Source organism: Falco peregrinus, chromosome 1 (genome assembly GCF_023634155.1).
Source record: "Falco peregrinus isolate bFalPer1 chromosome 1, bFalPer1.pri, whole genome shotgun sequence".
In the NCBI taxonomy this organism is placed as follows: domain Eukaryota; kingdom Metazoa; phylum Chordata; class Aves; order Falconiformes; family Falconidae; genus Falco; species Falco peregrinus.
In genome coordinates this window covers 46,287,056-46,300,813 of record NC_073721.1, presented here as the reverse complement: position 1 = coordinate 46,300,813, position 13,758 = coordinate 46,287,056, and the positions used below count along the sequence as shown (strand labels likewise).

The following is a 13,758-nucleotide window of genomic DNA, read 5'->3' as shown; positions in this document are numbered from 1 at the left end:
TCAGGGACGGGGTTTTGCCCGTCTTGTGTTGGTCAGTGGTGACCGTGGCCCTGGCGGTGCTGCTGGAGGCTCTGACACTGTGGCTACCCTGCGTGGCTCTACACCCTGCCTCCTGCCACAGGGAGGCCTGGGGTCCCCCCAGGCATTGCGTGGGGTCCTCGGGACTGCCCTGCTCTGCCCAGTTTTGTGCTTCACCAGGACCCCTCTGCGGGGAGCTGCTGGGGCAGGGGCGGGAGCCGGCATGCTCCCGTCTCTCTGGTACACGTGCTGGGGACGTGTTGACACCCAGGGAGCATCTCATAGGATCATTCTTTCATTCAGGGGACTATTAATGCTAAAGCGGAGGCTCTGAGAAATTCCTTGCTTTGCTAAGCGGCAACACCTTGGCCGTGCCTGTTTGCACAGAGAACGGCCGAGGTGACCCTGCAGTCACTCTGCCGCTCTGGGGGGAGCTTTTTGTGGCTATGCAAAAAAACCACCCCTCTCTCCCAAAAACGTGTGCAGCCACCCCCTCCTTGCAAAAAAAATTAGGATGCCAGCTACATGCAATCTTTCCATAGCAAAATGGCTGAGGGTGTGCGCTCGCGGGATGGGGCTTGATTCCCACAGGGAGGAGAGGCGACTGGGAAAGGGGAGAGGCTGGGTGACTCACTGGTGGAAAAGACTTCAGATACAAAAGAGAAGAGGGCGGAATAAAGGTCCTTTGTTAAATATCCTGCCTGATGCAAATGGGGGGGGAAAAGTGGTGTGTGCGTATGTGTGTGTGTGTGTGTGTGTGTGTGTATGCGTGTGCGCGTGTGCCTTGGTGCACGTGTATGTGTGGCTGCTGCGGTGGAAAGCTGGAGGTCTAGCAGGGCAGGCTGGGGCGTTCTGGCCTCTCCGCACAGCTCTAGGGGTGGCAAATGCGAAAATAACCAAGCGAAGTGGGGAATCTGGCCAGAAAAATTAAAATACAAGAGCATAGCTTTTGATTTGAAAGCATATCTCCTCCAATCACAGAGTTATCACAGGGTAACATTCTCATTTACTTTTTTTTTTGTGTAGAGTTCATGCATGCAATTTTTAATAATAAAAATAAAAAAAAAAGGAAAAGAAAAAAAGCAAGAAAACTGTCATATCAAAACTATGGTAAAGTAGAACTAATGCTAGAAGCACATATCAGTAATTTAGGGTAAATTATGTTACAGGGATGGTGCAATTATCCCCAAACTAAACATTATAAAGCCAAGAAATTAATCAATATTAACCGTAGAAGAGACTCAAACATGTTAAGGTATGGAAGTGAAGTGAAGGCACCAAAAACTTTAAATGACAACCAGGAAGAAAATATAGACAAGAACTTAATATGTCTTTAAAAATGACTTCAAACTAATCTGGGCTCAATGGTAGTCCCTGACTGGTGGAAGATTTTCTGGAAGAATTCTGGGGTTTGGGTTTGTTGTTTTTTTTTTCAATTAAAAATTAGGATTCTAGCTAAATGCAATCTTGCTGTAGAAAATGTCAACTTTCCTTAAAAAAAAAAATAGTTGCCTTTGACCTATTTTTGGTTCTTTTGGGTCAAAAACTAGGTTCTTTTTCAGCCAAGAAGCATTTGACTTTGGGGCGGCTGATCCTTCACTGAAAAGGTGACCTTTTCCATGAATCCCCTCAGTTCTCGACCAGCTCTGGCACCATCCCCATGGCTGCAGGGCGAGCATCGCCTGGCAGTGCCGGGCCCTCGCTTGGCGGTGACGTGGGACGTGTGTCATGCTGTGCCTGGGGGGGATGTCCGCGGGCTGGTGGTGTGACTCTGTGGGGGCTGATGACGTCTGCAGTGGGGGGGCTAAGGGACCTGTGCACCTCGTTAAGTGTCTGTACGAAATGTGCCGGCTCGGAAGGTGTCTGTGTGGTTTATGCGTCTCACATGGCTTCTGTGGGGTTGCAGTATCGTGGGTGGCTGCGATGGATGGCAGTACGTCAGCTCTGCGAGTGCTATTCGAGTTGCAGGAGCTGCCTATGGGGAACACATGCATCTCCTCCTGGGGCGGTGGGGATGATGTGCCGCGGAGAGGCTGTGCAGCTCGGGTGATGGTGGGCGCTAGGACGTTCAGAGTGGGGTGGTAGCTTCCCAGGGCTGTCTTGGCTCCATGGTGCCAGCCTGTCTCTCTGGCACTCCTGAGGGACCATTCTGCAGGGCTGCAGAGCAGAATCCATTTTTAAAACTCCCGACAACGAAAAGGAAAGAAGCAAGGCCACCAGGTTTGCGTCTTTCACTCGCTAGCCAGGAGAGCCCATGGGGCTGGGGTCAGCCTGGCCTTCCAGCCCCATGGGCTCTCAAGCCTTGCCCCATCTGAGACCTGGTGTGGGCCTGCGGCTCTGCTGAGCATCATGAAACAGAGCGCCTCGCTGCTTTCTCATCTTTACAAGGACCCCAGGCAACGTGTCCCAGCATGCTACGTACTCATGGGGCCTTCCACAGCAGGAGGGCACTGGGGTCTCTGAACCAGGGCTGCTGCATGGAAATGGAGGGCACCAAATGGCAGGCTGTGACATGAGCTGGTGGCAGCACCCTCCTGCTGGCCACTCACCCTGCAGAGCAACCAGCAGGTCTGCCCAACATCACGACAAAGCTCGCTCCACCATGGACCTCCTGCAACAGCCAGACCTTGGACCTGCTAGCTTCCATCTTGGCCATGTTGGCTTGGATATTGGCCCCACTAGCCTGTTCTTGACCCAGCTAGCCTGATTCCAAGGGGAACATGTCCTAGGACCCTGACCACATCACCCCATGGGAGGCAGAAGACTGCAATATGCTCCCAGGCAGTGGAGCATTGTTGCCCATAGCTGCCTCACAGATGTGGCTGCCTCCAGAGCTGGGGCCATCTTCTGGGATGAGTGGGGTCATCTCCTTCCACAACTTGCCTGTCAGCAATGTGCCAAGAAGGTCATGGCATGGGGAGTCCCATGCCGCGCTGGTGCCCACCAGGTGAGGGAAGGGGAAAGCACAGCTCCACCACTTGCCCATGGGACCTCTGGTGCAGGTGGCCCCTGGACCTGGTCAGCTCTGGGCATTGGGGTGCTCCTACCCCGGGGCAGAGCACGCTGTGCAGTGGTGTGGTGTAGGGTGGATGCCACACCACAGAGCAGGATCAGGCCCAGGATGCTTCCCCGAAGAGGGAGCGATGTGGGGGGATACCAGGGGTGCCACAGGCCAGCTGTCCCATTGTTCTCAGGTTATCCCCTTCTCCTGTGGCCACTGTGGGCACCGGTCCCTCCAGGTGCCCACTGCACCGTGATGCTCCTGCTCTCTCCCAGGACAGGATCCCTTGGTTTCCTAACCATGGAGGGGTTCACACACAACAAAATGCAGGGGTCCACTCAGGACATGCTGAGGGTCCCCCCAGAAGATCTTTCTGCAATTTTTACTTCCCTTTTTTCTGTGCATCCCACTTGTCCCTCCTCCTCCTCACTCTTCCCACGTTCCCTTCCCTGCACCACCCACCCCATCTCTGTCTCCTCTCCCCTGGCCCAGGGCTCAGGCCACCAAGACACAATCTGCAACCTTCCTGCAGAGCTGCTCGGGGGGTGCAGCGGTGGGGAGGGGGGACTTCAGACATGAAGGCATCACTGGGGCAAGGTGTCACCCAGGGAGCACGGCGGCAGTGCAGGAGATGACAGGGATGCCCGTCTTCCCAGTGGGGTATGGGGGATGAGTGGGGAGACCATGGGTCCCCCCGCCACGCCTGCCTTGGTGAGGTGACAGGGAGAGGAGCACTTTGTGTGAGATGGTGGCAGCTGAGCCTGGCGGAAGGCTCAGTTGTCCCCAGGGCTGATTCCCAGGGGTGCTCCAGGAGCTTCTTGGGATGGAGCCTGCATTGGCATCAAAGGCAGCTGCCTCCGTTTTCCATACAGAGCCGTGGCCCCGAGACCCCCTGCGATATTGCATGCTGCTCCCCGAGGCGCCCCAAACCTGCTGCCAGGGACGGGCCACCCCACCACAGGGGGCCACATCTCCCCGCGCTGCCACCGTCCCCCCGTCCCCGTTGTGCCTCACGCCTCGGGCAGCCTGGCCGGGAGCCTGTTCTGAGCAACCCTGGGCAGAAACCCGCCGGTCGCCCTGGGGAGGCGATTTCGGCAAGCCCATCGCGCCGGGAGGTCGGGCAGCAAAATGCAGCGGCCGCTGCCACACGAGACAACAGAGTAGCCACAGTGCAGAGTCATACAACAGACGGCAACATGCAGAGGGACACCGGCTCAGTCCGACAGACCAACAGCCCAACCTGACGCTGAAGAGTGTCTGAAGCTCCAGCACGAGCAGACACGTTTGCACATTTGGAAACAGCTGGCTTTAGAGGCAGCAATTTGGCAATGTTCTCTGGTTACGTGAGAGCAGTTTTACTCCAAGGCGGAAAGCACAAGTTTGAACCAAGGTTGGGTCTTTAACAACCTCCTCTTTCAAGCCTTTGTGTCTCTTTTCTAGAGCTGCATTACTGCTGACAATAACCAGAGACAGCTGTCACTCCTGTGCCGAGGACTACGTCCCGAATGCTAATCGTCACAAACAAAAATCACATGTAGAGAATGTGACACGCATGGCTCTCGGTGAGGTGACACGGTGCCCAAATTAAATCGGGGTGATCGTTTTTAGGCATACAATGACAAACAGGTACAGGAACACTCAGGAACAGAATAAAAAAAAAAAAGAAAAAGAAAAAAAAAAAAAATGTCATCGCTTTCAAGAGGTCAGCACCAGTAAGGTGAGCGAAGCACAGAGAGGAACATCAGAAATCATCCAGGCAAAAAGAAAACAAAAAACAAAACAAAAACTCGGTTGCATCTCCCAACTCATCACAGGACTCCAAGCCACCTCCTGCCTGCCCTCCAGGATCCCAGCATCCTTTCAGGTACACGGGATGACTGACTCACTGACTCACTGACTGACTGGTGACGAACATGAGCTATGCATGTACACTGGCAGCTTCGGGATGGGTGTGTGGCAGTCGATGGGATGGCAGAAGAGAGAAAGAGAGAGAAAGAGAGAGGGCAGAATTGTTCTTCTTCCTCTTACCGTATCCTTGGAGGACCTACGTCTCTTGAAGCTGGAGGCCAGGGTGGAGGTGATGGACCTAAAAGTGGCTTTCTTTTTAGGGTCAGGTTCTGCTCTACCACTTTTTCTATCCTAAAATGAATATGTATAAGTGATTAGATCTCTAGTGTGTTGTTGGAAACGCTAAATCTATTTGAATACTGCCCCGTGTCATGTCCTTCATTTAGGTGAGAAAGCTACTGGAGGTGTCCTGTCACTCCCAGTCCTCCAAGGGCCTCCGTTGACCCATGGCTACAGCACGGCCGCCACACTGCTACAGCTACGGGGCTGGCCTTGTGTCTGGAGCGCTGGAAACCCCTCCGGGACTTAGCCCTGCTCTCCTGGGTGTCTGAGGCCAGGCCGGCACAGCTGACCTCGCTTCCTGGGGATGCTCTGCCTGGCGCCCTGCCCCTCGCTTCCACTGCTAGCCTGGCTAGACCGAGAGGTGAGATGCTGCACCTACCACTAAAAAAATAAAAATAATTGCTCAGGGCCTTTTCTGAGGCTGAATCCTAGTGCCACAAGAGAGAGAGAGGACTGCACTGAAAGAGAAGTCATTGTATGAATATTCTGTAAAAAAAAAAAAAATGTATTCAAAAATTTAAATGATGCAGTTGTGCAAAGCCGAACGTGGTTGTTGTTGGTGGTTGTGTGGTTGTTTTTTTGTTCATTTGTTGTTGGTTTTTTTTTTTCCAAAGTAAAACAGGTTGAAAAATAAAAGGAAACTGGAAGAAAAGGAAAAGGAAAAAAAGTAAAGGAAAAGAAAGGGAGGAGGCAAAGCGTTAGCGCTATGATGTCATCGGGGTTGGGATGAACTCAAAGAGAAACAGAACTGAAAAATGTAGCCATTGGTGTTAGCGAGTCGGACCTGGTTAGCGCAGGCTGGGAGCACCAGCCGCCATGGTGCGGGGGCAGCGAGCCGTGGGGACCAGCCGCGCTCTGCGGCGGGCGCTGAGAACGATTCCTCCCCAATTGCTTTCGTGCCAATGAGTGTGACCTTTCCGACGGGGGACGGAGTGACCAGGTCTGGCTCTGCTACCGCACGGGGGTAACCAAAATGTATCCCGCTGGTGCGTAGAGCATGCTCGGGGATACATTTGCTCCTCCTTCTCAGTTCTCTCTTTTGCGGACATGCACAAACGGAAAGGAAAGCAAGATGAATGGAATGAAATGTCTTTTTCTTCCATGGCATCTCAGGAAATAGCCATGGCAAAACTGTGATCCCAAAAACCATTATTTTTGTTTGTTTGTTTTAACAAATAAATCTTTCCACTTGCCTACCTTCTAGCAATGTACCAGATACTAGTGCTCTGACGTTTCCTCCTGTGGAAAAGTCTTACAATGTCAAACGGCTCTTTACCATGAGGCTGTTTACCCCCACAGGGCAGCATGCTTTGCTCACAGTCCCACAGACTCTGCCCAAGGACCCAGTGCAGTATTTTCTAGAAGGTTGGCAAGTGAAAAATGGCAGTGCGACTAGTGTGCTCTGTCCCAGCAGCCTGAACCCCCTCGGTGCTGCTGTTTTTTGGAAGCAAAGGAAAAAAAAAATAATAAAAAAAAAATATTGAAAAATGGCTTTTCCGAGACTCTTAGTGAATTGAACCCAGCGAGCTCTCAGGATACAGCAGCCCGGCCTCGTGCTTCCCCTCACTGCTCTCGAGCAGGTCACCTCCACCCAGGCAGCCCACCCGCGCGCCCCAGCCAGCGCTGCTCCCGCAGGGCCACCGCTCTGGGCTTGTTTTGGGGTCCCCGAGCCTTGTTCTCTCTCTTTCATTTACTGGCTCTGCTGCCAATGGCAGTTGCCTAAAGGATCTCTTGCTCTCTGAACGCTGGGTTGCTTCCCCAAGGAAAAAAAGCAGCCCAGGCAATTCAAAGAGAGCCTCCATCTGCCCTAAACTGGGATTTGGGGGCACCGTGGGGCTCAACCCCAAAAGCAATGGGATAAGGGAAGTGTGAGGCTGGTGGCCCACGGACGTGCCCACAGCTCAGTGTCACTGCCAGGCACCACTGGCACTCCCAGGCTCCCCGGCCTGGGTGGCACGGAGGTGCTTCAGGGATGGGAGAATTCGGGGAGAGCCATGGTTCCATGGAGGGGGCCTGGGGCAGCCTCGGCACTGACAGGTACCGGCACTGCTGGCTCCCATGTGGGGAGATGTCCTTGTCTCCAACTGGCAAGAGCACGCACCACCTCTTTTTGGAGTTGGTCTCAGGTATGGCAAGGGCTACTTTGCCCCCAGGGAATGGGCAGGGGGTGGTAGGTGATGGAAACCATCCCTGGAGCATTTTTCCACCTGAGCACTGGGCAGGGATGCTCAGTGGCAGCAGATTAACCCTCCCGTCTGCTGGTGAGCGTGGCCGGAGCCACCAGCAGGATAGAGCACCTGCAAAAGCAGCCACACTGGCGCGGTGTGCTCGGCCACAGCAAGACATGGCTCAGGCACACGGTCACCAGCAGAGCAAAGTCCCCATCCCGAGCACCACTGGGGACGTTTGGTCCAGGTCTCTGCCCTGGCTGGAGCTGTGCACGACACCTCCCGGGAGAGATGGCATCGGCCAAGGGCAGCTCCCAGGGACAAGGCAGGGATCCTACCCTATAGCTTGCTAGGTGCCAAGGAGCACCCAGCTGGGGTTACTTGGGTGTAGGGTGGGGGACAGAGGGCCCCATGCTAATCCACAGCTCTGCATTCACTCATTTGGTGAAGGAATGGAAAACGCACCTGTTGGAGATTTGCTCTAAAAACGGTTTGTCCTACCTGCAGGTTTTTCCTCCACACATTAACGGCCGCAAACGCCAGCTGCATCTGCTTCCTCCGCGCGTCCTTATGCCTTTTGTAAGCTATTTCTATGAATATTAAAAATATCCCGGCAACAATACCTCCAGCCACCAGCATAAACACACCTGAAATAAGCAGGAAAGTTACAGGGGGCAATGGAAATCGCAACATGACACTTCATTTCCTCTGTCTCACGCTCAGCAACAGGAGCATCTGTCAACCCAGGGTCCCCCAGGCCCCCTGCCATCCCCCCACAGTCCTGGAGGGGCTGGGAAGGGGAACGCTGCAGAGCAGGACAGCGCTACAGTTTGGGTACCCGCAGAGATGGGCAGAAAGGTGACGGGGTGCTGGATGACCGTGCAAGCTCCTGTCGGTTGGGCACAGGGCACGGGCTGTGCTGCAGTGATGCTGGGGACAGGCACAGTGCGCTGAGTGCTGCACCCAGCACCAGCGCAGACCCCATCCCCTGGGGCTGTGTGGTCGTTTGGACCAGAAACACAGCTCTGGTGCTCCTGTTTGGCTCATTGGGAAGGGCAGCTGTGCACAGAGCTCTCTGTGCTGTCCTGGCCCACTGCGACTCTCGGAGCTGACATTTTGGGAGTGGTGTCTTGAGTAGACAGAGCAAAGTGCCCCCTCCCTTGGTGCTTGTGCCCTGGGTGGCGGTGCTGGTGAGGACAGGGTCCCGTTGGACACCCCTCGTCCCGCATCACCATGATGCCTGAGTGAAGGACTGGCAGCACTGCATTGCTGCAAGGGGAGAGCCCATCTGGGGGATCTCACAGTCTTTGCAAAGGGGGACCAAGGAAAAAAACCCTCTGTATTGCTTATCCTCCTCCTGCCCCCCGCCCACTGCCCAAGGCCAGCCGGGACACGCTCCTCAGGGCTGGGGAGCTGCCCCTCACCGCCAGCTCCCTCCTGCAGCAGGGTCCTCGCTCGCCTCCGCGGCGGCTCTCGCCTCCCCCGAGGTGCTGCTCCCCTCTCTCTGCCTTGGCGACAGCTCTGATTCCACTGTGACAGCCGCAGTTTGGCCAGAGCAGAGGGAGGGGAGCAATGTTCAAAGCAGGACAGCCCCACCGCTGAGGAAGCCACCCCAGGGAAGGTGGGGGAAGCTTTGCAGAGCTGTTTCGGACAAGGTTAGATTGGAGCCCAACACAGCAGCCTCCCAGCGCTAGGAAAGCACAAACCCAGAAGAAGCAGAGCTTTGGCCCGAGAGGAGAGCCCCGGAGAGGAGAATGTCTTGAGCGAAAGCAGGCTACCCAGCGAAGAGGAAGAAAGAGGTTTGCAGAACAAACCTGCCATATTTTCAAAGGTGAGTGTTGCTGGGGCATTGCTACGGGAATCACACTCCTGATACCTCACCCAAGTCTTGTCCAAATCCTCCATGAAGCCGTTCTCGTGGGACCTGAAAGCACAAGCAGACACGACAGAGTAGTCACTGGGGACCAGCCATAGGCAGCTGGGGCACACGCTTCTGGTGCCTTCATGCCCTCCGTCCTAGGAGTCTGCACGTGCCTGCAGCCTACAAACACACAAACCGACAGTGCGTGTGCGTGCACATTTGTGTGTGCACACCTGGCTGGCTGCGTGTGTGTGCACATGCATGTGCATGCGTGGCTTTTACATAGAGAGTGTGGCCTGTCTGCAGTGGCCATCTGCACTACGTGTGTCTGCATGCCACCAGGGCCGCTTGGGAGCTCAGGCAATGCAGGACCCCAGTTCTATCTGGTGAACACCAGCACCCTCCAGATCAAAGCAGGGGCAAAACTGCTGCCTGGCAGCTCCCCGCTGTGCGTGGCGAGGGCTGGGACTTCCCAGCAACTTGGTGTCACAGCTTAGAAGGAAGCAAACCATGTCCTCGCCTGTTTATGCCTGAACAGGTAGCAAGCATGGAGGTAGGCACAGAGCATGCATTCCCCCCATGGGTCCCCCTTTCCTGGTATATCCCCACTGCCTTCCTAGGCCACCTGTAGCCCTGGGCTTCCCTAGCCTCTCCCAGGAGGACACCAAGGACTCTTGCTGCCTCTCCAGACTTCTCATATTGTTGTCCCAAATCCCATCTGTCCCGCTGCCACCCATCCTCATGGTAAGACCACCCCACAGATGGGGTCCCATGGCTCCCTACATTGCCCTGGGTCCTGCCTGTGTCTTCCACATCCTGCTGACCCTCCCTCTCAGGCTTTTTGTCTCTGCACCTTAGGCAGGACCCTGATTACTCCTGGCCCTGTCTCTCCATAAAATTAATCTCACATGTCCCCCTCCTTCCATTTGCTTCTTCCCAGCTGCCTGTTGCTCCATCACCACATTCCTCTGTCTGAGGGAGTGTGGCATTTCTGAACTAATACAAGGAAAGCCCTTTTCATGCATAATATCAGACCGACTTGCAGCACTGTATGCTGCAGGCTAATGCGTGTATAAAATGTAAAAAAGCCTTAACTGGGCTCAACAGGACTGCCATATCTCTGCCTGACAGGAATAGCCAGAGTTGAAAGAAAAAGCCCTGGGACACCATGCCAGGGCAGCGCAGTGCTGCTGGCCAGGCTGAGCTCGCAGGGAGAAGCGGGGAGATGCCAGTACCTCTGCCTGCTGCTGCAGCCTGTGTCCTGCTCATGGGGACGTGGTGTTGGATGGCCTCAGGGCTGCTCGCTGCCCACTTTGCCTACGCTTCTGTGGCTGAGCACAGCTCCTGCTCCCTGCCCTGCTCTGCTCTGCCCTCCCACCAGCTCTGTGCTGCTTACCCAGCCCTGAGGCCAGAGCTGGGGCCCATGGATGCCCACCCAGGTCACTCAGGCACATCCCCTCCATCAGGAGTGACATGGCAGCCCCCAGACCCCCTGTCCCTGCAGCGGGTTTGAAGGGTTGGGGTGGCAGTGTCTGGCACGAGACTACTTGCGTGCTAACACATGCAGCATTCGGGGCAAGCCCCATGCCAAGAGCTGTGTACGGACTTGAGGATGGCCAGGGAGACGTTCTGCTTCCACGGGCTGTCCTTGCGCATCCCAATCCCGAAGCCGGAGCGGAAGAAAAGCTCCCCCGTCGTCACCAGGTCACACTTCTGGGAGGCTTCAAACTCCAGCACCGCCGAGTCCCAGATGAAGGCATGGAGCTTGCTGGACACCGAGAGAGGACAGACAGGTAAGGCTGGGCACCCCAGCTTGTCTGTAGCCACCGTGGGCACAACAGGGTGCTCCCAGCCCTAATTTAAACACTGAAGAGCATCACCCTTCTCCCAGCAGGGTCTGCGCTGCTGGGAGGCAAAAAGGCTTGGGAAGATTTTGAAGGAGGAGTATGAAGGGTTTACATGGGATTTGAAGCCACCCAGCCTTGCTCAGAAGCAAGTGCAGAGGAAGCCATGACCAGGGCCAGGGCTCCGACTGTGCCCTTCCCCACACAGACATCGTGCTCTCCATCCAGAGACCTGGCACACACCAGGACTAGGAAGATCCCACCCACCACCAGCTGGTCAGGTCCTGTCAAACCATGCTTTGACTGCAGCTCCCTCCAGGTTTGCATCAGCCCTGCTTGCTCCACCAAACTGCAGCTCCCTGAAACTCTTCCCAGCATGGCCATGCAAGGTGCTGGCCCCACTCACTTGTCCCTCACTGCCTGGATGGCTTCGGCAGCGCTCTCGTAGTTGTGTTTCTCCATATGCCGGTACATGGTGCTCAGCTCCACCTGCCGTCGGAAGTAGATGTCCACCGAGCTCTGCTTCACCGTGGCATAGATGAATTTATCAGAGGGGTTGCGCAGCTGAAAGGCAAGGGCAGGGCTCCTATTTCTTCTGTCCCTCAACCAAACTGGATCACCCCAAAGCTGTGTTTCCTAATTTCCCATCTCCTTCAGGGACCTGTTTCCCAGAGAAGACCTCGATCTGAGCACAGCTGAAGATGCCATGGGGCAGTGGATGATCTGAGACCATGCTGGTGGGGCAGGGGATGCTATGGGAAAGGGGCTGTGGCACTGAGGATGCAGGAGACCTGTGGATGTCCTGGGGCTGGCAGTGCTGTGGGCAGAGGACACAGTAAGGGTGTGGGATGCTGTGGGTCAGCGCTGCTGTGGGGTACCTTCCTGCATGCCTGGGCTGATAGCTGTGGCTGTGTCCTTGCCAGAGCAGGAAATGAGTTTGAGACATGCTGGTATCTGCTGAGAGTATTGACTGCACCGCAGGGACAATTGCATTAGTTATAACTCATCCATAATGAATCGTTTCCTCGTTGGTTAGTGCAGGCTCTCCAGGAACTGGCAGGCAGTTTGGCTGGGTACGTGCTATTTCTGGACATTTTTTTTTCCTGCTGATCCCTCCCTGTGTCTGTCCATTCCCACCCAGCACAGGGGCTCAAACCCACCAGCAACAGCCCCAGGCGAAGCTACCCGGGGCTCAGCTCCCTGGCACAGACCCACAGCCATGTTGAAGCAGGACCCTGGGTACTACGAACCACATTATATAAGCCAGGAGATACCCGCTGGAGGCATCTGCATCTCTGCCCAGAAGTGGACAGGGAAGGGGAAAGCAAGCAAGGGGTCATTACCCGGGGGTCGTTAATGCCCGTAATTCTCTCCTCAGGCCGGTCTAACACCAGGAAGGCTGCCAGATTGGCAGTGTATGAAGCCACAATGATCATAGCAAAGCCAGCCCACACCATGCCAAGAATACGGGCAGAGAAACTCCGGGGAGCACCTGGAGGGAGAGAGGCAAGGTCAGACTGACACAACAAGGGCTTGACTTGGTCACCAGCGCCGTGTCCGTCCCACATGAGACCAATGGCAGCTGCAGGTGCGCATCATCTATCTGCTCTGCTGACAGTTGTGCAAGGACCCCAAACCAAGGAAAACCCAGTTCCTTCCAGGACATGATGTGTCTCACCCTGAGTGGGTGGGTAACCCTGGGCAGGAGAAGCAGCCCAAGAAGGACCCATTTCCCATCACTGACGGTGAGGGGTGGCAGGACGGTCCACACAAGTGCCACAAGTGTGCCAACCCCATGTCACTGAATGCCCTACCAGCCCACTCCATGGAAAGCTCAGAAGATGAAGTTCCCTCATGGCATCACCCCTGACACAGAGGGAGGCAGTGGGAGAGGACACAGGCTTCTCCTCAGGCCCAGTGTCCCCCCCAGCTCAGGGCTGGGGTTGCAGGGCAGAGCAGTCCCACTGCACACTGTGACGCACCTTCTCCGATGCCGGAGTTCAGCAGGACTCCCCAGGAGAACCACATTGCTGAGGAGAGGGTCAGGGCATCTTCCTCCTCCTCCTCACTATTCACTTTGAACCGGCCAAACGGGCTGGAAAACAAGACGGAGCTCTTCTCATATCTCTTATCTGGGTTCCTAGGGCTCTCCACTGTGCTGTAAGTGTCCTGACACAGCCCTGCCTCACTCATCCCTACAGACTGTGCCTGTGCCTCAAACAGCTCTTCACCCCTCATGTCCCACTGCCTTGCATGTCCCCTCTGCTGGTCTGCATCCCTGTCTGGCTCACACTGGTATTGGTCTCATCATGCTTCTGTCCAGGTCAGAAGATCATCTGATTCTGGCCAGCTCAAGCCTTTCCCACTGTAACATGGAGGAGTCACCGCAGATTAACTGCAAAAGCCTCTGGGCACAGGGCTGAGGCAGGGACAGGCTCCCTGCCCTTCAGAGGAGCTGCCTCAGGGCCAAGGGAGGGGACTAACTCAGAGCCCAGGGGCTGACGGTCCCCTTGGTCAGGCATCACCACAGCACACGGTCTGACAGGCGTGTTCCCACATAGCCAAGTGCTGGGTACCCCGCATATCCATATCTTTCAGCCTAGCAGCAGCCAGAGAGGCTGTGAACCTCATCCTGGGGCTGGTGGGGCAGAGAAATGGGTTTGGCTCCTGTGAGAGCCTCCTGAAGGGCTGCAGGGCTGTGCCTGAGTAAGACACTGCGGGGACCCAGGGGATGGT

General features: G+C 55.5%; 1 protein-coding gene across 12 annotated transcripts in view; it reads right to left on the bottom strand.

Annotated features, from left to right (window-relative positions):
• The window catches only part of GRIN1 (glutamate ionotropic receptor NMDA type subunit 1), a 40,257-nt gene that overhangs the window by 2,712 nt on the left and 23,787 nt on the right, over positions 1-13,758 (bottom strand). For 2 of the 12 annotated variants that reach the window (XM_055793039.1, XM_055793049.1), the window contains 8 exons: positions 13,005-13,117; positions 12,366-12,514; positions 11,429-11,586; positions 10,785-10,946; positions 9,132-9,241; positions 7,819-7,964; positions 5,934-6,185; positions 966-2,175 (listed from right to left, as the gene is read on the bottom strand). In XM_055793039.1, coding sequence (XP_055649014.1) covers positions 1,972-2,175; positions 5,934-6,185; positions 7,819-7,964; positions 9,132-9,241; positions 10,785-10,946; positions 11,429-11,586; positions 12,366-12,514; positions 13,005-13,117 — 1,294 coding nt within the window. In that variant the 3' untranslated portion in view covers positions 966-1,971. Of the gene's footprint in view, positions 1-965; positions 2,176-5,047; positions 5,159-5,933; positions 6,186-6,346; positions 6,389-7,818; positions 7,965-9,131; positions 9,242-10,784; positions 10,947-11,428; positions 11,587-12,365; positions 12,515-13,004; positions 13,118-13,758 lie in introns of those variants that run through there. The other 10 variants (XM_055793066.1, XM_055793068.1, XM_055793073.1 and 7 more) reach the window with 7 other exon arrangements.